General features: G+C 42.0%; 1 protein-coding gene across 1 annotated transcript in view; it reads left to right on the forward strand.

Annotated features, from left to right (window-relative positions):
- Positions 1-240: 240 nt before the first annotated feature.
- LOC148148866 (sodium- and chloride-dependent neutral and basic amino acid transporter B(0+)-like) overlaps positions 241-26,913 on the forward strand; it is a 57,200-nt gene continuing 30,527 nt past the window's right edge. The window contains exons 1-7 of the mRNA XM_087991813.1: positions 241-372; positions 512-665; positions 3,250-3,381; positions 13,511-13,577; positions 23,702-23,834; positions 23,954-24,094; positions 24,857-25,085. Coding sequence (XP_087847939.1) covers positions 241-372; positions 512-665; positions 3,250-3,381; positions 13,511-13,577; positions 23,702-23,834; positions 23,954-24,094; positions 24,857-25,085 — 988 coding nt within the window. The remainder of the gene's footprint in view (positions 373-511; positions 666-3,249; positions 3,382-13,510; positions 13,578-23,701; positions 23,835-23,953; positions 24,095-24,856; positions 25,086-26,913) is intronic.

Raw genomic sequence — 26,913 nt, forward strand, 5'->3', positions numbered from 1 at the left:
CTGACTTGGCCCTGAAATATTCGACATGTGAAATGTTCTTACGGTTCCCTTTGCTTAATTACAGTGATTTTTAAACTCATCTTGTTACATCATTGCATAATGACTCTTTCTGAGGATAGTTCTGCTTGTACACATTTGTTATATCCCAACTCTTTAAATTTCTTATCGTGTGCTTTAATTAATTCTGATTTTCATTCCCTGATTGGTAGTCAGTGAGAATTATTTAATTTGATTGGCTGCATGGACAGCTGGATGTATCACAGCAGCTCAGCAATAGGTTCTCACATAAACTGTTCCACCATCAAAGTGGACATTGAAAAATGCAAGCTGACCAGTGAGGTTGTTAAATCTCTCAATACAGATCTCTTTGAGGTCAGGGCCAATGATGGGATGATTGTTTTGGCACTGGGTGTTAATCCCAAGTCAGTTTTTCCCTAATGGGTGAAACATGTGCTTTTTGCTTGAGTTCTGGTCTAATCTCTGACTCAGCCATTTCCACTCTCTCCCTCAGGTTGCCAACAATGATGCTGTAAATGAAGATGATGAGAATGTGGAGCGGGGTAACTGGTCCTCGAAGACTGATTACTTGCTCTCAGTGATTGGCTCTGCTGTGGGTCTGGGCAACATCTGGAGGTTCCCGTACCTGACTTACAAAAATGGAGGAGGTAATTTTAACAAATCCACAACACAGCAGAGAGAAAACAAAAGGAAAGGGAAGAATAAACAGTTTATAAATAATATTAAATTCCATTAAATTTAAAATAGTTTATTGAAGTTGGTCAATAATACAGGGTTCAATAATGTTGACATAAAAGACAGTGAATTTAATCTGACATCTTTAACAATCTAACCTGTAAAGATTTTTGCAGCCTCTTTGATAGCTGCTGTCCAACAGTAAGTATATAAAGGAAATGTGATATCCTGGTGCTGGGAGGGCAGGGTGCCATCTGGGGGATATGCCAGGGGGTGAGGTAAGGGGGTATAGACTGTGTAGCAGATAAGGTTATGCCTCAGATTTTATGCAGACACCACTGGTTGAAGACATCCAACTTTACCCTTTAAATATGAGACTGGAATAAAAAGACACAGAAGTTATAGTCCAACGATTCAAAGGGTCTGTGTCTGTGCTGCAAAACTGTACAATTCTATGAGTAAATGAGGATAAATTGCAAATTGAAAATTACTTTCATAGAATAAAAGAATGAAGCAAGGAGATAAGAGGACAATGTTGATCAAAGTTTCTCCTGCTAAAATAATGCCAGACTGGAGAATTGCCTTTTTATGAAGTTGCTCCGATTGCTCCCCAGTTACATTTTTAGAAAGTCACACTCTCATTTCCTCATTTTGATTGAATGATGGTGATGTTTTTCCTTAAATGCTAACATTCCTTCATTTCCATGAATGTTTCTTCTATTTTTTAGTGGAGTGATTCGAGAAAGCACATGAAAAATGGTCAGAATCATTTAAAAAAATTAAAGTTCAACTTGGCTGTTTTCCTGGCTTGGAAATGCTGGTGTTGGATGGGGGTTTACAAAGTTTAAAATCACACAGCATCAGGTTACAGTCCAACAGGTTTAATTGGAAGCACTAGCTGTCAGACCGACGCTCCTTCATCAGGTGGTTTGGAAAACCACAACTTACAACCACCCTGCATGGACATTGTAAAGGGAGGCTACAACCACACTGCATGGACATTGTAAAGGGAACCTACAACCACACTGCATGGACATTGTAAAGGGAGGCTACAACCACACTGCATGGACATTGTAAAGGGAGGCTACAACCACCCTGCATGGACATTGTAAAGGGAGGCTACAACCACCCTGCATGGACATTGTAAAGGGAGGCTACAACCGCACTGCATGGACATTGTAAAGGGAGGCTACAACCACACCGCATGGACATTGTAAAGGGAGTCTACAACCACACTGCATGGACATTGTAAAGGGAGTCTACAACCACACTGCATGGACATTGTAAAGGGAGGCTACAACCACACTGCATGGACATTGTAAAGGGAGGCTACAACCACACTGCATGGACATTGTAAAGGAAGGCTACAACCACACTGCATTAACATTGTAAAGGGAGCCTACAACCACACTGCATGGACATTGTAAAGGGAGCCTACAACCACACTGCATGGACATTGTAAAGGGAGCCTACAATCATACTGCATGGACATTGTAAAGAGAACCTACAATCATTTCTACATGGACATTGTAAAGGAAGCCTACAACCACACTGCATGGACATTGATAAATTCAGGCAGAGATTTACTTGTACATCCTATCATCTCATCACTTGTATCTGTTGCTCTTAATGTGGTCTCCTCTGCATCAGACAGACCATGTGCAAACTCGCGGGACAGTTAAGGGAACATCTCTGTTCTGTATGCACCAACCAACCCTACCTTCCCTTGGCCATGTACTTCAACCCCCTCTCTCACTCCCCAAAGGACATATCCATTCTGTGCCTCCTCCACTGCTGACACAAGGCCACCCACAAACTGGAAGGGGAACACATCATCTTCCGTCTTGGGAGCCTACAACCACATGACATGAACATTGAATTCACCAGTTTCCAAATCTCCCCTCCCCCCATCCCAGATCCGACCCTCCAACTCGAATCCGACCTCTCCATCTTTCTTCCCACCTATCCACTCCACCCCTTCCACTGACCTATCACTACCACCAGCTTTGCCCACCTATCGCCTACTTTTCCCCCAGCCCCACACCTTTCCCCCAATTTATTTCTCAACTCTCGTCCCCCTCCCGAAAACTGAAGAAGGTTCCTGCCTGAAATGCCAACTCTCTTGAACCCCGGATGTTGCCTGACCTGCTGTGCCTTTTCCAGTGCCACATTGAAGTAAAAATGCTAACAACTTTAACAATATGCACATCTTCAAATCTACATGTTTGATGAAGCTCATCCACATAAATCTTAAAGAACATTCATTTGGTGTATCTCACTCTGCCCTATGACACTGAAATGTCACCTCGATACAACAGAGATATCCTCTCAAACAAACTGTCATCAGGATCAATGAAAGAGGAGAACATTAATTTCTAGTGTCGGGAAAAAGACGTGATTATAAATGACTCTGGATAGATAGACAGATGGAAAATAAAATGGACAGCAAGACAGAGAGAGACATATTTCAGATTGGTTTCAGAAGTTTACTTTGAGTGATTATTCTAATCTTTTCAAATCTAATGCAACCCTGAAATTGTTTCCTCCATTTTCCAGCTGTATTCCTTATTCCCTACACCCTCATGTTGGCACTCGTTGGGATGCCACTGTTTTTCTTGGAAACTTCCTTTGGACAGTTTGCCAGCCTCAGTCCTGTGGCAATCTGGAAAGCTGTGCCCATGTTACAAGGTTAGTGTTTATTCCACGGCAGTCTAAATGGTCTTGGGCACTTCATCAAGAAATACTGGTTCTGTCTTGTGATCTAATGGAGACTTGGTGAATTTCTGGCTGTAACCTGATCTTCCTCACACTTCACAAAGGCCAAAGCAGGCTGTGAAGAGACAGGCATCATCAGTGAAATGTCTTCATTTCTTGTTCAATACCCGCCCTGTTGGTGAAATAGTAATATTGGAGCTGGGTTTATTTTCAATTTTATAAATCAAAAAGTCAAGTCAATTATCTGACACCAGGTGAAAAGAAAGAAATAACTTGAGGTTTCATGAGAATCATACAAAGTCTTCAGGTGTTTTCCTGTCAACACTGGAGTTTGGAAGTGTAGTAATCTGGGGAAATCTTGTCAAGGGAAGACTTTACACCCTGCCACACACATTGCTGCGAACGTAGCGCTGTGTTCAACTGAGTCTATTATTTCACCATTCAATGACATCATGGCTGATCTGTCCCTCAATTCTGTGCTTACTACATACCCCCCTGTTCCCTGTGACTGATGAGAATTAATCAATCTTCAGTTTGAGCAGTAACACCCACAGCTTTATGGACAAATGATTCAAGATTACCAGTGTCTTTAGTGAGAAAAATTCATTCCTCATTCACACAGTGACTGGTCTCTAATTTTAAACAAATGTTTCCTTTTATTTTTAATCCCAGAAACCTGATGAAACAGATTTTCTGCACTTATGTATCTGAATTTCCTAATTATTTAAAGGGTGTCTCTTAAATTAATCTTCGTCTCAATGAATACAACAAATATAATCATTCTTCAAAAAGTAACCTTTTAAACTCTGACACTATTCCTATCAACACCATCTGTGCACTGAGCTGACCTTTCTGAGTTATGATGCTGAATCTGAATGAACCAGACACCATCAGAGTAAATCTCTGGACAATACAACACCAGCTCCTTCCTGTGTTGTAGCTCCATGAACAATTCCAGTCGCCATTTTGGTTACATTTATTATTGTGTGTACATGGACATCAAAATCCCTTTGTTCCATATATCAAAGCTCCTGATCCGTAAGATTCCATTTATCCTTCAATAATGGGTTCGCGTTCAGATATTTGTAATTATCAAGTAAATGTGGCATTCATCTACCAGTGTAAATAACTGGCATCATGTCAGCCTTTATTCCTGCTGTTGGGTGAGATTACCATAATACCCCAGATTAATCTAAACACACGTAATTCCTGAGTTAAGCGCTGTGGGAAAAGGGGAACTGGTGAATGTCCTGTTTCCATAATGTTACATGACAAAGGTTTTTCATAAATAGAATCACCGAAACCCTACAGTGTGGAAACAGGCTGATTTGGCCAATCAAGTCCACACCATTGCTCCATGCAGCATCTTCCCCAGACTCACCACCCTACCTTGCATTTTCAATGGCTATCCACCTAACTTGAACATTATTGGATTGTGGAAGATAGATGGAGCACCCAAAGGAAACCCACACAGACATGGACAGAATGTCTGTGTGGAGTTGCACAGTCACCTGAGGCTGGAATCGAACCCAATATCTGGTGCCATAAGGCAGCAGTGCTAGTCACTGGAGTCCCAAGCCATCCCCGCATACGTTCATGACATGTAGGAGCAGAATTAGGCCATTCCACCAATCGAGTCTGCTCCACCATTCGATCATGGCTGATTTGCTCCTCCACCCCCATTTTCCTGCCCTGTCTGCATAATCCTTCAACCCATTACCAATTAAACATCTGTCTGACTCATCTTTAAATTTGCTCACTGTCCCAGCGTCCATTGCATTTTGGGGTATCAAATTTCACAGATTCACAACCTTTTGGGAGCAGTAGTTTCTCCTCAATTCTGTTTTAAACTTGCTACCACTTATCCTAAGATTATGACTTCTCGTCTTAGAATGCACTACAAGAGGAAGCATCTCTTCCACATCTATTCTATCCACACCTTTTATCATCTTGAATAGCTCAATTTGACCTCCCCTCATTTTTTTAAATTCCAGAGATGTAGGCCGAAACTGTTCAATCTCTCTTCGTACGACAAACCCCTTAATTCTGAAAGCAACCTAGTGAACCTCCTCTGACCTGCCTCAATGTCATTACAGCTTTCCTCAAATATGAACACCAAAACTGTGCACAATACTCCAAGTGTGGTCTCACCAATACCTTGTGTCATTGCAATAATACTTCCTTACCTTTATATTCTATTCATTTGGCTGTAAAAGCCAACATTCCATTTGGTTTCTTTATGATCTGCTGTACCTGCATGCTAGTTTTCTGTGACTCATGGATGAGGACACCCAGATCCCTCTGTACCATAGCACCCCAAAATCTCTCCCCATATTGATAATAGGTTGCCTTTCCATTTTTCCAACCAAAACGCAGGCCCTCACACTTATCCACATTTTGGCCTACTCTCCTACCTATCTATGGTCATTTATAAGGTTCTTATGTCCTCATTGCAATTGACCGTCTTATGTCATCAAAATTATTCTTATGCTTCCACAAATTTGGCTAAAGAGCCTTCTATCCCTGTATCCAAGTTGTTAATGTATATTGTAAATAGCTGGGGTCCAATGACCTTACCCTGTATCCCACTAGTTACTGCTTTCCATCCAGAAAAGAAACCATTTATCCTGACTCTCTGTCTTCTGTCCATCAGCCAGTCACCTGTGCAAGCTAATAAATTACCCCTAATCCCATATGATCCAACTTTGGGAATTAACCTTTTGTGTGACACCTAATCAAAAGCCTTCAGGAAGTCGAGGTATATTACATCTACAGGATCCCTATAATCCACTTTGTTCGTTATATCATTGAAAACCTCTACCGAATTAGCCAAACATGATTTGCCCTTCATGCTGACACTGATGGATAGCGTTTTGACTTTCCAAATGTCCTGACATTGCTTCCTTGATAATTGGTCTGACCCTTCCCCAACAGTAGATATTAATCTAACTGGTCTTTAATTTCCCATGTATTGCCTCTCTTTCTGAGTAAGGGCATTGTATTAGCATTTTTCCAATCCACTGTCCCCTTTCCTGTGTTCAGGGAATTTTGGAATATTGTAAACAATGGATCCACCATCTCTACCACCGCTTCCTTTAATATCCTAGGAGGTAGGCCATCAGAACCGGGGCATTTTCTGCCCTCAATCCTCCTAGTTTCCTGAGTACCTTTTCCCAATCGATTTTGATTGTTCTTAGTTCTACCCCTTTTACTGCCTCTGACTTGGAATGGTAATATTATCCTCCATCATGAAAACTGAGGCAAAGATTCAGCATCCCTGCCATTTCAGTGCTCCCCACTATTAACGCTCCGATTTCTATCTTCCAAGGGACTCTTTTCACTTTTATATACCAGTAGAAACATTTGCTATCCTTTTTGATATTTTGTACTCGCTTTCTTTTGTAATTTACCTTAGCTCTTTTTATTAATGTTTTTCTATTCTTTTGTTTATGGTTAAAAGTTTCCCAATCTTCCAGCCTGCCATTAGTCTTTGCTTTGGGCATACCTTAGTTTTTGACTTGATATTGTCCTTCAACTCCTTGTTTATCCATAGATGTATTTACCCTCCTTACCATCTCTCTTCCTTACTGGTATATATTTTAGTTGTGAGGAATTGGGTAGCTCTTTAAACAACAGCCACTGCTCATCCACTTTCTTACCATGTAGCTTTCCTGCATAATCTACTCAGACCAATGTGTCCTCATGCTCATGTAATTTCATGTGTTTAATTCCAGAACACCATTGTGGGACTCTGCTTTCTCACCCTCAAACTGAATTTTGATTTCTACCATATTCTGGTCACTACTCCCTGGAAGATCTTTAACTGAGATTTCATCAATTAATCTCTCTTCATTTCACATTACCAAAACCAGGGTAGTCTGCTCCCTGGTTGGTTCCATAACATTATGTTCTAAGAAACAATCTCAAATACATTCAATGAACTCTGCCTCCAGGCTATCCTTGCCAATTTGATTCTTCCAATCTATGTGCATGTTAAAATCACCCATAATTACTGCTGTACCTTCCTTGTAAGTCTCTAATATTTCCAGATTTATACTGTGCTGCACTGCAGAACTCCTGTTTGGGGACCTGTAGATTATTGCAACCAATTCCTTCCTCCCTTTGCTATTTCTTATTTCTATCCAGACTGATTTGACATCTTGATCTCCTGTGCTTATGTCATTTCTAATGAGAACACTGATCTCTTCCTTCACCAGCAAAGCTCCACCACCTCCTTTTCCTTTCAGTCTATCTTTCCAAAATGCTGAGTAGCCTTGGATATTCAATTCCCAGACCTGGTCTCCTTGTAATCATCTCTCAGTAATCACAACCAAATTCTACCCTTTTGTTTCTATTTGCACTGTTAACTCATTAATATTGTTTTGAATGCTCCATGCATTCAGAATCAAAGCTTTAGAATTTGATCTCCTGGTAAATTTTCCACTGCTATTTAATAATTCCTTGTTGCATAAAGCTGTTCACCTGATCTGTCCCTCACCACTATTGTCTGATAACCATCCACCACATTGCTAACCTGCACTCTTACCTCCTCCTTGAATTTAGGTTTTCTAATTTTCCTTACAACTGAACTCTCCCTTCGACTATTTAGTTTGAAGACCTGTCCACAGCCCGACTTACGTGATTCTCAAGGACTCCGGTTCCAGCACGGTTCAGATGAAAATTGTCCCGTTGGAACAGGTCTCTTTGTCCCCTCTACTGGTGCTAATGTCCCATGAATTCAAATCTATTTCTCCCACACCAATCTTTAAGCCACACATCTACCTGCTTAATCATGTTGACCCTCTGCCAATTAGCTTGTGGCTTAGGTAGCAACCTAGAGATTATTTCCTTTTTGGTTCTGCTTTTTAATTTAGCTCCTCGCTCTTCTTCATGCTCGCTTAACAGAATCTCTGCCCTAGTTTTATCGATGTCGTTGGTACCTATTGGATCTTTACCCTCCCTCTCCAACTTCCTTTGTAGCCCAGGTGAAATATCCTGAACCCGAGCAGTGAGTAGGCAATGCAACCTTTGAGACTCTCGATCTTGGTCACAGAGAACAGATGTCTATGCCCCCAACTAAGATGTGTGACTGTCTCCTGAAACTCAGCGTCCAGTTAACTCTCCCCCTCCCTGTCACAACATCCAAAGCTCAGAATTCAGCACATCAACTCTGAGCTAGATTTCCTTGAGTAACCAACATTTACTACAGACATAGTCACTGAGACCGACAATGGTGTCCAACAGCTCCCACATCATGCAGGAACAACACATCACCTGACCTTCTATCCTCATTTAATTAATTAGTTTTGAATTTGGGTTTTTTAAAAAAAATTAACTGCTTATGATCTCAATCTTAACATAAGTTATAAACAATAATCTAGCATGTATTCAATTGAACACAGACTCAACGTTAACACAGATTCAAACTTAGCAGATTCCCTATTAGCCAATCAAGTCATAGCCATCCTGTGACATTATTTTTCAGCTCCCCCCTCAGTTGAAACACTCAGAATCAGAAACTCTTACCTTCCCAGGCTGCCCTCTGGTTCATTCCCACTCAGGCCTGCTCCTGAAGTGAAGGCCCCAAATCCTCATGGTAAGTTTTTATATCACTTAGCTTCCCAGTCTGCCCTCCGGATCATTCCTGCTCAGCTCCACTCCTGAAGTGAAGGCCGCATATGCCCGTGGTAAGTATTTCTATCACTTACTGTCCGAGGCTGCTCTCCGGCTTGCTCCCTCTCAGTTCTACTCCTGAAGCGTCGGCCGGAAACCCCAGAGATAACTTTTGACATCACTTACTGTCCCAGGCAGCCTCCAACTATTCCTGCTCAGCTCCCCTCCTGAAATGAAGAGCACCACTCCTTCCAATCTGCTTCAAAGTGATGCTGACTTAATGGACTCCCGTCCCAGTCAATTTACAATTAATTTATATTCATAATTTAAAGATATTAATGAGAAGAAGGGACTGAATTAGAATACCAAATTTCTGATAACACAAAGATAGTTAGGAAAGTAGGGAGAAGATAAGAAAGCTAATAGGTTTAAGTGTGAAAGCAAATATCTGACAAATGGAATCTACAGAACCGTAAAATTGCCCATTTTTGCAGGAAAAATTGATAAGGACAGAGCGGTAGACATGATCTATATGGATTTCAGTAAGGCATTCGACAAGGTTCCTCATGGGAGACTGGTCATCAAGGTTAGATGGAATACAGGGAGAACTAGCAATTTGGATGCAGAACTGGCTCGAAGGTCGAAGACAGAGTGTGGTAATGGAGGGTTGCTTTTCAAACTGGAGGCCTGTGAGTAATGGAGTGCCACAAGGATCGGTGCTGTGTCTACTACTTTTCATCATTTTTATACATTATTTGTAAGTGAACACAGGAAGTATAGTTACTAAGTTTACAGATGACACCAAAATTGGAGGTGTAGTGGACAGCGAAGAAGGTTACCTCAGAGTACAACAGGTCTTGGCCAATGGGCTGAGGAGTGGTAGATGGTGTTTAATTTAGATAAATGGGGGTGCTGCATTTTGGAAAAGCAAGTCAAGGCAGGATTTATACGCTTAATGGTGTGTTCCTGGGGAGTGTTGGTGAACAAAGAGACCTTGGAGTGCAGGTTCATAGCTCCTTGAAAGTAGAGTCTCAGGTAGATAGGATAGTGAAGAAGGTGTTTGGTATGCTTTCCTTCATTGGTCAGAGCATTGAGTAGAGGCGTTGGAAGGCAATGTTGCAACTGTACAGGACATTAGTTAGGCCACTTTTGGAATATTGTGTGCAATTCTGGTCTCCTTCCTATTGGAAAGATGTTGTGAAACTTGAAAGGTTTCAGAAAAAATTTACAAGGATGTTGCTAGGGTTAGAGGATTTGAGCTAGAGGGAGAGGTTGAATAGGTTTTTTTTTAGACTAGATTAGATTACTTACAGTGTGGAAACAGGCCCTTCGGCCCAACAAGTCCACACCGACCCGCCGAAGCGCAACCCACCCATACCCCTACATTTACCCCTTTAACCTAACACTATGGGCAATTTAGCATGGCCAATTCACCTGACCTGCACATCTTTGTGACTGTGGGAGGAAACCGGAGCACCCGGTTGTGCCGGTTTTCCCTGGAGCGTCAGAGCGTTAGAGGCTGAGGGGTGACCTTATAGAAGTTTATAAAATCATGAGGGGCATGGATAGGATAAATAGACAGGGTCTTTTCCATGGGGTAGAGGAGGCCAGAACTAGGCGGGCATAAGTTTAGGGTGAAAGGAGAAAGATATAAAAGAGACCTAAGGAGCAACTTTTTCCACATAGAGAGTTGCGTACATGGAATATGCTGCTTGAGGAGGTGATGGAGGTTGGTCCAATCACAGCATTTAAAAGGCATCAGGATGGATATATAAACAGGAAGGGTTTAGAGGGATAGGGACCAAGTGCTGTCAAATGGAACTAGATTAGGTGAGGCTATCTGGTCGGCATGGACATGTTGGACCGAAGGATCTGTTTCTGTGCTGCACATCTCTGTGACGCGATGCCTCTAATATTGGTGTGAGAAATGCAAAGGTTGTCCTCATGAAAGACTTGCTGAATGTCAGTATGCAGGTAAGTAGGAAAGCTGATTGCATGTTATGACTTATCATGAGGTGAACTGAATTCAAAACTGGGGTGTTTATGCTTTATTTATATGGAGCACTGGTGAGACCATTATCTGGAGTATTGTGCACATTACTGGTTATCTTATTTAAAGAAGGTGATAAATGTGTTGGAAGTGATTCAGAGAAGGTTTGCCAGGGTAATGTATGAAATGAGAGGATGTAGCTTAATACTCTTTAAAAAGAAATTAACATTCTTTAAAGAGAAACAGTCAGGATATATAACTTGCCCCTTTACATTCATTGCTTTGTAATTAGATTGTCATTCAATACAGTAATAAGGCTTGATTATTTTTGTCATGTAACCACTGTCTCTATGGAAAACAAACAAAGGAAGCTCTGTCTTGTCAAAAAGGTACATTTTAGTTCAATTATTTGAGGCATTTGTGTCATTGAGGTCAGGCACTCACAATTACTCTTTGTACTTGGTTTAAAATCACACAACACTAGGTTATCGTCCAACAGGTTATTTGGAAGCACTAGCTTTCGGAGCACTGCTCCTTCATCAGGTGGTCATGGAGTAGAAGATCATAAGACACAGAATTTACAGCAAAAGTGTCCTACGATTTTATACTCCACAACCAACTGATGAAGGGGCAGTGCTCTGAAGCTAGTGCTTCCCAATAAACCTGGTGTGTGATTTTTAATTTTGTACACCCCAGTCCAACTCTGGCACCTCCAAAGTTTTGTACTTATTGCAACAAAATGAATACATTCTGTGAAACTTATAGAATTGCATTTACATCCAGAGAGATCTGGCAGCTGTACAGGACTAAAAGACTTCTCGATTGTCTTGCTGAGCTCAGTCAAGAAGTGTAATTGATTGAAGTCTTACGAGAGAGGTGAAATTAAACTGTCCACATTTTACATGTTTCTGAATCGTTGATGTGGAATGAGTTGAAGCAGTGACATTTCTCCCTGTTCTGGTCATCCTGAACAGTCTCACTGGTCTTCATGTATTTCCAGTTTCAAAATAAACACTATGTCAACATAGTAGCTACAGGAGCAGGTCAGATGCTAGGATTACTGTGGCCTGTAACTCACCTCCTGTATCACCAAGGCCTGCTGACCATCTGCAAGGCACAACTCAGGAATGTGATGGAATACTCCCCACTTAGCTGGATAGGTGCAGCTCCAACTACACACAAGAAACTTGTCACTATCCAAGACAAAGCAGCCAGCTTGATTAGCACAATATCCACAAACAGCCAATGCCTCCACCACAAAACCTCAGTAGCAGCAGTATGTACTGTCGACAAGATGTACTACAGAACTTCACCAAAGTTCTTCAGACAGCACCTTGTAAACACACAACCACTTCCATCCTGAAGGACAAGGACAGCAAATGCATGGGAACACAACCTTCAGGGTCCCCTCCAAGCCATTCACCATCCTGACTTGAAAATTGATTGCTGTTCCTTCACCATGGCTGGGTCTATATGCTGGAATTCCCTCCATAATGGCATTGTGGCTCACCCCTCGGCAGGTGGATTGGAGCAATTTAAGAGGGCAACTCACGACCACCTTCTCAAGGGCAGTAAATGCTGGCCAGCCAGAGACACCCACATCCCACTAATGAATTTCAGAGAAAATCTAATTTCAGAAAAATACAATTGATTTACTGTCAAGTCAAATCCATGTCAAAAAAGGTATTTCAAATTAAAAGTTGACAAACTAATCTACTCTTCCTTGTTGTATATGAAGGTGTGGGGCTCACCATGATCATTGTTGTTTCCGCTTCCATCGGTCCATCAACCTGCATCCTCGCCTACAGTCTGTACTACCTGTTTGCTTCCTTCCAATCACCCCTGCCGTGGGCAGACTGCTTCAGTTGGTGGGGAGCAGATGAAACATGCAGCAGGACTCCCAAAGGTACAGTACTTACTTTGATTGGGGAGAGTATGGACACCGACTGTTGTAGAGTCATTGAAATGTTCATCACAGAAACAGACCCTTCGATCCAACTGCACCAGCTCCTCAGCTTCACATTCATCTGCTCTATCCTCCTATTCCTACTCTTACTAGTACATGGGACCAGGAATAATCCAGGTATTACAACCCTCGAGGACCTACCTTTTAATTTCCTGCTTAATTTCCTATATTCTCTGTCCAGAACCTTGTCCTTTTGTCTTCGTGTATTGCTGGTTCCAATGTGTTCAATGACCTCCTGTTGGTCTCTCTTCCCTTTGAGAATATTCTGCACCCTCTCAAACCTGTGTATCAACCAGAACATACTTCCATGTGTGAAGCATCGGTTTCTGGAAAAGAAACAGGAGTTCTTGTGACCATAAGCCTCGGAAGAATCGGCAGCAAAGATAATTCTGTGCCAAAACCTGGGAAGTGACAAGGGAAGCTTCACCAGCCAGTTACCTGTGATTTGCTCATGGTTTGCTCATTTGCTTTTTACAATGATGTCTTTAACTGAACTTGAACTAGTCATTCTGTTGTCTGCTGTTCTTTGGCAGTACCACGCAGTAACTATCAGCTGGAGGTTTCCTTCCCCATATTTCACCAGATGTCAAGAGATTTCAGGTATTCTGAAACCAATTTTGCAAACGTCCAGGGTCACTGCCTTCACACTGTTGTTAGGGCACAGGGTAAACCCCTCTGCTAATGTAAACCAGCAGCACAGAAAAGATTCACCCCATGCTATAACCTTTTAAATTCGAGAGGCAAAGAGCTATCCCAGAGGTCACTATTTAAAGTAAAAATTAACAACTTTATTATTTAAATCCAACAGAGAATATTAGAACCACCAACTGTTTACAACTCCTTTCTCTTAAACCTATCTTTTACCCCCCACTCGACAATACTAGTCCGATTAACATATCCCGATTAAGATTTACAAAAAAAATCAACTTTCAAACGAGTCAGCTGTCAAATCTTCTTTTTGTATCTTCCTCTGCAGATTTTGCTCTGTTGTCTTTTTGATGTTCTGCTGTACAAACATCTTATAGACAGGTACCTTTCAGAGAGCTGGTCTGCTGGCAGACTGTACTTGTTGGTGGCTTGGCAGTTCTCCTCCTAACTTTTCAAAATGTCAGGCTTTATACCACAAAACATCGGATCGTTTCATTGGTTTTAATGTTAGCAAAATACTAAATTCAAATTTGATTGGATTTTGGTATCTTGGGGCATAATTTGAAATGATTGACCAAATTTGAATTGGTTTTGTTTCATAGCAACCCAGCTGCTGCTGTTTGTTTCGACCAAGTGTTACATTGTTCCCTTTTTCCGGACTCTGTGTGCTTTGTCCTTGCTCGCTTTTCAACTTTCTTAAAGGTACAGTACTGCTACACCTTCATAAAACTGCAAAGGAGGAGTCTGGACTGTTACTTCCTATAATTCACAGCACATGACCATGTCAGAGTAATACTTGATTAATCTGTGGAGCAGTTCTCCCAGTTTTAATAAAAGTTCCCACATGTTACTGGAAATAATTCTGCTGGGTCACCTCTTCCTTTGTTAGTTCCAACGTCCAGGTCAATGCTGTGTGATGTGTTTGTTTGTATTCTCTTTCACATTTTCTGTCATGTCTTGTCACCTGATAGGCTTCCTAGCCTGATTGAAAGGTACTGAAGCATCAATTAGATTGCTGGAGCCTCATGCTGTCAAGACCAGGTAGGGAGAAGACAGAAAAGGGCAAAGATTTTAATATTAATGTGCATCAGTGTCCTATGTCCATGGGGAGCGATGAAATAGAGATTATTGCTTTTGATTCTATAACAGATGGTTTATGTTTAGGTCAATAATAGGATGTATCTTTGGAAATTGTTGTGTTTCTTATCCCTTTGTGGTGCTTGGTTCAATTTAAGCAATTCAAGAAAGTTTTGTTCTCAAATGTTTCCTATAGTTTAATGCATCGTGCATACCCACACACAAACAAGGAATGGATGCAATGATATCGATTTTACATTAAACATAAAACATTTTTAATAAAATTTTCATTGGCTCGCCGTGTGTTCGGCCGAATGACTTCCATGACAGATTTCATGCTTCAATCTGGATTAAAGTTTGTGTCGATTGTAGATTTCACAGCAGGTTGTTGGTTACTCAGAGCTGAGTAGCCAGAAGGTTGGATCTCAGCTGAACGTGGAGACTGGAACAGTTGCAGTCCTTTGATTTCGGGTTGAATTCTAGCTGAGAACAAAAGGTTCGGATAGTTTGTAATTGTCCTGTTTTCCCTTTGGTTTCTGGCAAACTTTAGCTGGGAAAAGGCAGTGGCATAGTATGGGGAGTGGGTGGTGTATTGATATTGTGAATGGACTAGAAATCCAGAGATCCAGACGAAAGTCCTGGGCCATGGTTTCAGATACTACCACCTCAGCGTGACATTTACATTCAGTTAATAAACCTGGAATGAGAAAAGAGATGCCGAACGCTTGGATAAAATACTGAGGTGCAGAATGTACTCTGGCTGGTTGACTTCAATGTCCAATTTCTAGAGTAACTCAGTAACACTGTTACTGATTGAGCTGGTTGATTCCTAAAGGACATAGCGGCTAGACCTGGTCTGCATCAAATTATGAGGGAACCAAGAAAAGGTAAAATTAATCATCAGTAAAGTGAATGAATAAACGATTTTATTATCACACGGAAGAATACAACAAAATACATTGAAAAGCTTTCAGTTGTGTCCAATTTTCGGTGCTATTTTGAATAATTTATGAGTAGATAAAGGTTGAAGAGTGCCCATCAGTCCTGAGCCAGCTCATCATCAATGAAGCCTGCATCACTATCACTCCTCCACCACTCCACCACCATCTGCATCAGACTCAACCAACATCAAAGTCATCAATCATCTGGCGCATCTTTTGCTGCTGGGCTGATAATCCTCTGCTACTTCCTGTGCCAGACTAACCAACGTCGGAGTCACGTATTTTACTGCTGGGCCCACATCATCAATATTGCTATGATACCCTTATGCCAGCACGAACCCAACCAACGACAAGTTAATGATCCCCAGACACCATCTTTCGCTGCTGAGCCTCCCTCGCCAACATTTCCTCGCTCGATGCAGCAGTGGCCAAACCCAATGCTGGTCCTGTGCTTGCCCCGGAAAAAGGTAAGGGCTCCCTTGAAGTTCACGCTGGGCCTACCTGAGGACCGCAGGCTGGTCTTGCCTGAGGTCCACGCTGGACCTGCTCAAGGACCACACACTGGATCCACTCAACACCCGCCACTGGGTCTGCTCAAGGTCAGCACAATAGGCTCACTCAAAGTCCGCACTGGACTCTCACCACCCCCAATGCTGTCCGAGCTCAGGGCAAGAGGTAAGTAAAGGTACAGAGAGAAAAAAACAAGAGAGAGAACGAAAGACAACAAAAAGAAAAGCAGTCAGAGAGGATGAACTCTGGCTCCATGAACAAGATGATGGAAGACATCATCAATAGTGATGTCAAACAGCAGCTGCTCAGCAAAAAACTGTCTCCAGGCATTCATTTGGGGTTTCAACAGAATAACGTAGTCCCTGATCTCATTTCAGCCTTGGCCAAACATGGACAAAACAGCTGAGGTGAGAATGACTATATTTGACACAAGGCCACATTTGACCGATTGTGCCTCCAAGTAGCCCTAGGTCATTGGAAATGACGGGAAGGCTCTCTGCTGGTTAGCACAAGCGAGGATGTTTGTAGTGGTTGAAGGTCAGTCATCTCACTCCAGCATAGCTCTGAAGGAGTTCCTCAGGGTCATGTCTAAGGCTCAACCATCTTCTGCTGCTTCATCAATGACATTGCCTCCATCGTAAGGTCAGAAGTGGGGATGTTCACTGATGATTGCAGAGTGTTCACCATTTGCGACTCCTCAGGCACTGAAGCTGTTCATGTCCAATACAACAAGACATGGACAACATCCAGGCTTGGGCTCACATGTGAGAAATACCCCTGAAAAAAATCATGGACACAGTATCCTTGAGAAATGGAACAGCTTTTTGAAAAAAGTGACCAGGTTTGTGTCTCCCTCCACCTTAAAAAAAAAGAACCATCAATATCAAAATCCCGGTTAGTAGTTTAAACACACAGATACACTATACTGACTATACACCTGCAAACATGCGCAACCACAGGCGAATTCAGGCCGTGGCACACGCACAACCGAACGCCTCATTCGAGCCACGATAACGCATCGATAATCACGTCTTCGCGACCTGCCACCTGCACAATTGTCAAACTGAATGGCTGAGACAACAAGCTCCATCTAAACAGTCTGGGATTTTTGTCCATAAATTTTTTCTCAAATGTCAATGAGTTGTGATCAGTGTATACGATTGTCTCAGGTGCATTGCTGGTAATATAAATATTGAAATGTTGTAATGCCAAGACCAAGTCTCTTTCTCCACTGTTGAATATTTCCGTTGATGAACGTTGAACTTTATGGAAAAATACCAGATGGGTCTTAATATTCCCTGGTCATCCTCCAGCAGGAGCACCGTCCCGATACCCACATCACTGGCATTGATAGCCATCTTGAAAGGCTTCAGGTAATCCGGTGTGGCTAATACTGGAGCTGGGGTTAACACAGTTTTTAGGCTGTCAAAAGCATTTTGACAATCCGCTGTCCACTGAAACTTCTTGCCCTTTTTTTAACAATTCGATGAGTGGAGCAGCCACACTGCTGAAGTTCAACACAAATGTTTGGTAAAATTTACTCATTCCCAGGAACCGTAGTACTGCTCTTTTGGTCAATGGTATGGGATATTCCCCAATTACTTTCATTTTCACATCCCGTGCAGCCATTTGCCCATTTCCAATAACATAGCCCAGGAAAATGACTTGTGCTTTGGCAAATGCACTTTTAGCTAGGTTAACCACCAAGCCTGCCTTCCAAAATCGATCGAACTGGTCTGATAAATGCTGTAAATGTTCCTTCCAGGAGTGACTAAAAATCACCAGGTCATCAACGGACACCACACAATTGGGTAACCCGGCAATGACCTTATAAGTCAGTCTCTGAAATGTGGCTGGAGCGTTTTTCATACCAAATGGCATGACTTTGAACTGACAAGAGTCCCTTTGGTGTTTCAAAAGCCGAAATTGCCTTTGCTCTCTCTGACAGAGGTACTTGCCAGCAGCCTCTGAGCAAGTCCAACTTAGAAATGTAAGTTGCTTGTTCCACTTTTTCGACACAATGCTCCAACCGTGGAACCGGATGTGCATCAGTCTTTGTAATGGCGGTGACTTTGCGATAGTCCACACATAACCGTTGCGTACCATCTGGCTTTGGCACCATGAGAATGGGTGAGCTCGAGTCACTGTAGCTCACTTCGATTATGCCATCTTGGAGCTTGCGCTCTATCTCCTTCTGAACCTGTGCCAACTGTAGAGGGTTATACCTATAAGAATGTTGCTCAATCACAACAGCATCCCTATATCTCCATCATGAACAATTAGGTTAGTACTTCTCAGTTTATTTCTGCATATCTCCCCATGTGATAGTAACAACTCTTTCAGGTCATTTCAATTTTCTTGTGGAAGGTAACTTTATAATTTATCCCTATTTTTGACAACTTCCTCATTGTCCAATTTGATGGGAGGAATGTCCAATTCAGAGTCCTCTGAACTTGATTCTTCCTTCTGTGCTGTAATCATTAACATCTTCTCCTCTTGCTTTCCTTCCCTTTCAAAATACTTTTTGAGCATATTCACATGACACATTCTGTGAGGATTCTTCCTGTCTGGAGTCCTTATCAAGTAGTTCACCTCACTCAATTGCCTCTTGATTTGATAAGGTCCACTAAACCTTGATTTTAAAGGCTAATCTGTTACTGGAAGTAACACCAATACCTTCTCCCCAATTACAAAACTGCGAATTTGTGATTTTTTTATCTGCTTCCTGTTTTATTGTACGCTGTGATACTTTTAAATGCTGTCGAGCCAACTCTCCAGCTCTATTTAATCGTTCTCTAAGATTTGATACATTGTCAAATGGGCAGTCTCTGAATTCTGACTTATTAATTTCTCCTTAATCAATTTTAATGGTTCTCTTACTTCATGCCCAAAACTTAATTCAAATGGACTGAATTTGGTTGATTCTTTTCGTGCATCTCTGATCGCAAAAAGTACAAACAGAACTCCCTTATCCTAATCATCTGGATAAACCTGACCATAAGCCATCATCATGGTCTTCAATGTTTGATGCCATCTCTCTATCGCTCCCTGCGATTCAGGACGGTATACAGTAGATTTGAATTGCTTTATTCCCAAGTTATCCACAATGTCCTTGATTAGTTTGGATGTGAAGTTTGATCCTTGATCTGACTGGATCTCTGTTGGTAGTTCCTCTCTGCCTACTTCCTCATCCCAGTTTGCAGCCTCCCTTTGTGGATGACAGGAGAAATTGTACGACTCGCCAAGAGGAAAAGGGAAGTATACAAAAGGTCTAGGCAGCTAAGAACAGAACGGGCTCTGGAGGAATATTGGAAGAGTAGGACAAGTCTTAAACAAGGAATCAAGCGGGCTAAAAGGGACATGTAATAGCTTTAGTGAGCAGCATTAAGGAGAATCCCAAAGCCTTTTATTCTTATATCAGAAGCAAGCGGATAACTAGAGAAAGGATTGGCCCACTAAAGGATAATGAAGGAAGGCTGTGTGTCGAACCTGAGAGAATGGGTGAGATTCTGAATGATTACTTTGCATCAGTGTTCACTGAGGAATGGATTATGATGAATCTTGAGATTAGAGATAGACGTTTGAATAGTCTGGATCACGTTGGCATAAGCAGGGAAGATGTGTTGGGTAGGCAAGAGATTATTAAGGTGGACAAATCCCCAGGACCAGATGGGATCTGTCCCAGGTTGCTGAGGGAGTTGAGAGAGGAAATAGATGGGGCTCTGACAGATATCTTTGTGGTATCCTTAAATACAGGTGTGGTGCCGGAAGACTGGTGCTCATATTGTCCCCCTGTACAAGAAGTGTAGTAGGGATATTCCAGGTAACTACAGACCAATGAACCTGACGTTGGTGGTGGGAAAGTTGCTGGAGAGTGTACTGAGGGATAAGATCTATTTATATTTAGAAAAGAATGGGCTCATCAGTGATAGGCAACATGGTTTTGTACAGGGGAGATCATGCCGTACCAACTTAATAGAGTTCTTCGAGGAAGAGACCAAGTTGATAGATGAAGGGAGGGCTGTTGATGTCATATACATGGAATTTAGTAAGGCATTTGATAAGGTTCCCTATTGTAGACGAATGGAGAAATTGAAGTCACATGGTGTGCAGGATGTTCTAGCTCGGTGGATAAAGAACTGGTTGAGCAACAGGAGACGGAGAGTAGTAACTGAATGGAGTTTCTCCAAATGGAGAAAGGTGACCAGTGGTGTTCCACAGGGGTCAGTGCTGGGACCGCTGTTGTTTGTGATATACATAATGATCTGGAGGAGGGAACTGTTGGTATGATGAGCATGTTTGCAGATGACTCAAAGATCGGTGGAGTAGCAGAAAGCATAAGGGACTGTCAGAGAATACAGGAGGATATAGATAAACTGGAGAGTTGGGCGGAAAAGTGGCAGATAATTTTCAATCCAAACAAATGTGAGGGGATGCATTTAGGCAAGACTAATTCTAGAGTGAATTATATCATGAACAGAAGAGCCTTGGGAAAAGTTGATGAGCAGAGAGATCTGGGAGTGCAGGTCCATTGTACCTACCACAGGTGGATAGAGTGGTCAAGAAGGCATAGAGGATGCTTGCCTTCATTGGACGGGGTATTGAGTATAAGAGCTGGCAAGTCATGTTAAAATTGTACAAGACATTGGTTTGGCCGCATTTAGAATACTATGTACAGTTCTGGTCTCCACATTACCAAAAAGGTTGTGGACGCTTTGGAGACGGTTCAGAGAAGGTTTATGAGGATGTTGCCTGGTATGGAAGGTGCTACCTATAAAGAGAGGTTGAGGAGGTTAGGTTTGTTTTCATGAGAAAAAAGGAGATTGAGGGTGGACCTGATTGAGGTTTACGAAATCATGAAGGGTATCAACAGGGTGGATAGAGACAAGCTTTTTCCCAAGGTGAAGGATTCAATAACGAGAGGTCAGGCTTTCAAGGTCAGAGGTGGAAATTTTAAGGGGGATACATACAGAGGATGGTGGGCATCTGGAATGCGTTGCCAACAGAGGTAGGAGAGGCAGGCACGGTAGATTCATTTAAGATGCATCTGGACAGATGCATGAGTAGGTGGCGAGCAGTGGGACACAGATACTTAGCAAGTTGGTGACAGGTTTAGACAGTAGATTTGGATCGGCTCAGATTTGGAGGGCCGAAGGGCCTGTTCCTGAGCTGCAAATTTTCTTTGTTCTTTGTTCTTTACAACATCACAACAGGGCCCCTTTGTTAATTAACAGCTTCTTGATTTCTAACACTATAGGTTTATTAGCAACACTCATACAATGAATGTGAGGTGAATTGGCCAATGGTTAGTTAAATTGGCCATGCTAAATTGTCCATAGTGTTCAGGGATGTGTAGGTTAGGTCCTTTAGTCAGGGATAAATTTAGAGGAATAAGGTTGGGGAATAGGTCTTGGGTGGTTACTCTTTGGAAGGTTGGTGTGGACATGTTGGGCCAAATGGCTTGTTTCCACACTGTAGGGGTTCTATGAATATTGAATATGTCTGCTTATGTGTTTATTAAGGAAGAGATTCAACATAGGAATTCCTAAAGATTATATAGTTGAAATTATCTGCGATTGATATTCCTTTCTCTGTGATTTTAATTGAGTACAGTTTTATGTTTAATCCATAGAGTGGGATTTGAGGGAAACTATCTGGGAGCAGTTCTGCTGTTTAACAATGTGAAGGAGCTGAATGATTGGGAGACTCTGTGACTGACCCAGGTAGTTTTAACAGTGCAAGGTAAGGCAGTCAATGAAGTACTATCAGGAACCCCATCAAATCCAATCAGCTCTCCAGGGATTTTCATCAACACTCCTCACTATTTAAACAAAGTGGAGAAGCACAATTTTATGTCCAGTTATGTCAATATGTGTACACCATAATACAATGGTTTAGTTCAATCTCCATGTGCTGCATGATCCTTTCAGACATTTAGCGATAAGGTTAGGATTGTGGATACTCCTTTCCAAATAAAATTGGGCTTCCAGTAAGTTCAGAGAGGAATTGTGTGTCTTATTTGCTGAGATATAATTTAAAGAATCTTATCTTTGTGAAGAGGGCTGTTTGTACATAGAGGTGAACTGACCTTTAAGGATGTCTTCATTAACGGGTATTATTGGGAGACTGGGTGAGGACAGTCATGATCATGAATCTTTTGCTGCATATGTAGCTAGCGCGTAATATCCGGAATATTCCAGATATGCTGGCTGTCAATCAGGCAATGAGTGAGAGGAATTGGGTGATATCTCTCACTGAATCAGACCCAGAAGCAGATGAAACATTCAAGGATTTGCTCCCCTTGTTAAACCAAAATGCATTCCACTGTCAGACATTGTGTAGGATGAACAGCACGACAGTTCCAAGATATTGGAGATTACAGAAAGCTATCAGCATGGAACAAGGGCTCAGCGAAGGTACTGGAGAGTTCATTGTAGCTTTAAGGAAACTGTCCAGCCATTTTAATTGGAAAGAATTGAACGAGAGAGAGAGCTTAGCAGTCAGATTTGTGAACAGGTGAAAAAGTGCAAGCATTTCCACTGAGCTCCTGACACAGTTTGGGAAATCGCATTGTCCTTGAATATGGCAGAACAGAACTCGAGAGAAGTCAGAGGTAACAACAGTGAGGTCTCTGCTCAAGTAAATAAACTGTAGCTGAGTAATCCAAAGGCCGCAATGAAGACAAAGTCCTGTTTCCAACACTTAGACCAACACTGGGCACAGAATTGTCCTTTTGTGAATGTGGTAGTAGAATTACAAGAAGAAGGATCATTTTCAGCAAGAAATTCCAGATGAAGCAACATGGAGAAAGTACTAGCAGAAAGAAAATGACCTTTCACATGGTTCTCAAACACCAGCAGGTCAATGAGAGGTCAGGACAGATTTAAGCAATGAGAAGATTAAGGACAATTATTCATTTTTTGGTGTTAACTTTCCACTCACTGTAGACTTTCCAATCTGTCTTTCAAAAATATCCCAAAAGCTTGATAATTAAAAGGAAATGAATAGAAATTGAAGTAAACCATTAAGTACTTTGTTGAATTTTAATGTTGACACTGTCGGCAATTCCATTCTGAAATAAAACTGAATTGAATTATAATCAATCGATAGTTTTAAGAACAAAGAACGAAGAAAGAATAAAGAAAATTTATAGCCCAGGAACAGGCCCTTCAGCCCTCCAAGCCTGTGCTGACCAAATCCACTGTCTAAATCTGTTGCCCAATTCCTAAGGATCTGTATCCCTCTGCTCCCCACCTACTCATACATCTGTCCAGACGCACCTTAAATGAATCTACCGTGTCTGCCTCTACTATCTCTGCTGGCAACACATTCCAGGCACCTATCACCCTCTGTGTAAAGTACCTGCTGCACGTGTATCCCCCTTAAACTTTTCTCCTCTCACCTTCAACGCATGACCTCTCATTCTGGAATCCTTTACCCGATAAAAAAGCTTATCTCTATCCACTCTGTCCATACCCTTCATGATTTTGTAGACCTCAATCAGGTCCCCCTTGAATAATATGTTTTTCTGTTGTCTTTTATTTTTAGTCAAGTGGTTTTACGCCGTTCCAGTTCAATGGATGAGACTGGGGAGATAGTCTGGTATTTAGCTCTTTGTCTGCTCCTTGTCTGTCTGATAATTGGGGCAACATTATCAAAAGGAATCAAATCTTCAGGAAAGGCAAGTCTTGAATAGCGTTAAAACTAATGACAAACTAATGACTATTAGTGTACAGTTCAGTGTGGTCAATGATGTCCCAGTAATTCAGGGAAATCTAACAAGTTACTCTCCACACTCAGGTGGTTTATTTCACTGTGACATTCCCATACGTGGTTCTGACCATACTCCTGATCCAAGGGCTTACCCTGGAAGGAGCCAATAAAGGAATTCAATTCTACATTGGGAGCCAATCAGACTTCTCCAAACTGGCTGATGCTGAGGTAAGTGTAATATTCGAGTTGACTGAAGTTCACATTGTTTAATATACTTGCTTTTTATTTCAGTTTGGTTTTGTTGACAACCTGCAATCGTCAATTTTAAAACCTGATTGTTGCTTTAGGGGGCTCTTGTTTAAATGCCACAGAACACTCACTTTTGATGTTGTCAAATTTTAACAGAGCTCCATGATAAATCATAATGAGTTAGTTTACAGTTTCTATCATGCTGCTGCTTTGAGGTGGGAAGTGTTGGAGAGGGCTATGGTAGGGAGGGAAAAGATAAAATGTCATGGAATGGGTTGGCAAGGGTTGTGATGGGAGAGAAGGTATTGGAAAACTGGCTCAGAAAGAATGAGAGGGAACTGAATTCATTGAAACTTCTTCTCGATGACTTCTTTCTGAAATGTTGAAAAAGAACAAATCATAACATTTTCGGGTGACTGGATAAATATTGGGGGAAATTGGAGAAAAACGTACTCCTCACTCTCATCAACATCTTTGCTCTGAGTGAACATGGAAAGTGACGGAGAGTCGTATCCACCAATCAGATTATTGTGTTGTGAAATGTACCGCTGATGATCTCCAATAAGAAGGAAGTGTGAGGTTAGTCTATGTGCATGTGATTAAGAGAGAGGAAGATTACTCATTCATTGTGGTACCAAACCCCAACCCACTCCACACTCCTCACAATAATGTAGTTTTATCAGTTAGATGAGATGAAGGGAAATCTCTCAGCATTGATTAATTCTTCATTTGATTTACCAGGTTTGGAAAGATGCTGCAACACAAATTTTATATTCCCTTGGAGTTGCCGTGGGACCTTTAATAACTCTGTCATCCTACAACAAATTCCACAACAACTGTTACAGAGATACCATCGTTGTCTGTGTTGTTAATTGTGCTACGAGTGTGTATGCTGGATTCGCCATCTTCTCAGTCCTTGGACACATGGCTCATGTACAAGACAAGCCTATCGCAGAGGTTGTACAGTCAGGTAACTGCAGAGTCAATCTTCCTGATCTGAGTGAATGCAGGAGTACAGCATCACATGATGTCTCTCATTAGTTAACTATCCTCATGCAGCCTTTACTTTATAAATATTTATGGCTCTCAATGAAATTCTGAGCTGATAACAAAGGGAACAGAGTGCCTGGACAGAATGGACATGGAGAAAGATGTTTCCGTGCTTAGGAGAAATTAGGACCCAAGGGCACAGCCTCAGAGTAAATGGATGCGCCTTTAGAAGTGAGATGAAGAGGACTTTCTGCAGCCAGAGTGTGGTGAATCTGTGGAATTCATTGCCACAGAGGGTTGGGAGGCCAAGTCAGTGAGTGCCTTAAGACAGAGATTAGAAAGGGGAACAAGGGTTGGAGGGAGAAGGCAAGAGAATGGGGACGACAAAAATATCAGCATATTTTTGGATGACAGAACAGACGAACTTTTCTGCTCCAATATTGTACGGTCTTATAGCACACTGTGATGTTCAACAGAAGATGGATTGAGAGGTGGGAACTCTGCAACAACTAAGTTGGGGATTAGATCCCTGGAAATCTGGGATCTGAGTATCAGCTCAGGGATAACTCTCTAGAGCGAAAGGAATCAAATATCTCTATTTAATCCCTTCTCATCCTGACCTCTTCATCATTCTTCTGCTCCCTCTCCCAAGGATCCGGTGTTGGGTTTGGAGTTGTTGTAATGAGGTGGAAGGTTTTTATTTCTGAAGAATGTGATTAGCACCACCCATTGTAATGGTGTAAGGATAATGGAGAAGCCTGAGAATGTCAGAGGAGAGTCAAGGAATACTTCAAGCATGGATAGAAGGATTCATTTAGAGTCACAGTCATAGAGTCACAGAGATGTACAGCATAGAAACAGACACTTCGGTCCAACTTGTCCATGCCAACCAGATATCCGAAATCAATCTTGTCCCATTTGCCAGCATTTGGCCCATATCCTTCTGAACCCTTCCTATTTATAGAACCATCCAGATGACTTTTAAATACTGTAATTGTACCAGCCTCCACCACTTTCTCTGACACCTCATTCCATACATGCACCACCCTCTGCATGGAAATGTTGACCATCAGGTGCCTTTTAAAACTTTCCCATCTCATCCTAAACCCATGACATTTAGTTTTGGACTCCCTCACCCTGTGGAAAAGGCCATAATTATTTACCCTATCCATGCCCCTTGATTTTATAATCCTCATAGCCTCCGATGCTCCAAGGGAAACAGCCACACTCTTTTCAGGATCTGCCCATAACTCAAACTCTTCAATGCTGACAACATCCTTGTAAATCTTTTCTTAATACTTTCAAGTTTCACAGCATCTTTTCCGGAGCAGGGAGACCGGAATTGCATGCAGTATTCAAAAAGTGGCCTAACCAATGTCCTGTCCAGCCACAATGTGACCTCCCAATGCCTGTACTCAATGCACTGACCAATGAAGACAAGCATGATTTTTTCTCTCCTGCGGTTGCAGTAGGAAGAGCGACAGCGGTGACCAGCAGCCTGATGGGAAGATGCCGGGGGTGGGGTAGAGGTGGTGGTGGTGTGGTGGGCTGCTGGTTAACTGAGGCTTTGTAGTTGGGAGGTTGCTTTACCCCAAACACAACTCGGATAGTGTCACCCACCCACCCTCCTCCTCGAACCTAAACAAATTCCTGTGCACTGGATTGATAAGGCGACTAGTCTTTTTTTCCTCTCCTTTAATTTTCAGATGGCTCGTTGGGAATTTAGAATAGTGGGAATGGAGGTTAGGGCAGTTGAATGTTCCTCCTGCAGAATGTGGGAAGTAAGGGTCACCGCAAGTGTCCCTGCA

Source organism: Chiloscyllium plagiosum, unplaced genomic scaffold (assembly GCF_037043375.1).
Source record: "Chiloscyllium plagiosum isolate Xiang-an unplaced genomic scaffold, Cpla_swu_hap1 HiC_scaffold_11, whole genome shotgun sequence".
Taxonomy (NCBI): domain Eukaryota; kingdom Metazoa; phylum Chordata; class Chondrichthyes; order Orectolobiformes; family Hemiscylliidae; genus Chiloscyllium; species Chiloscyllium plagiosum.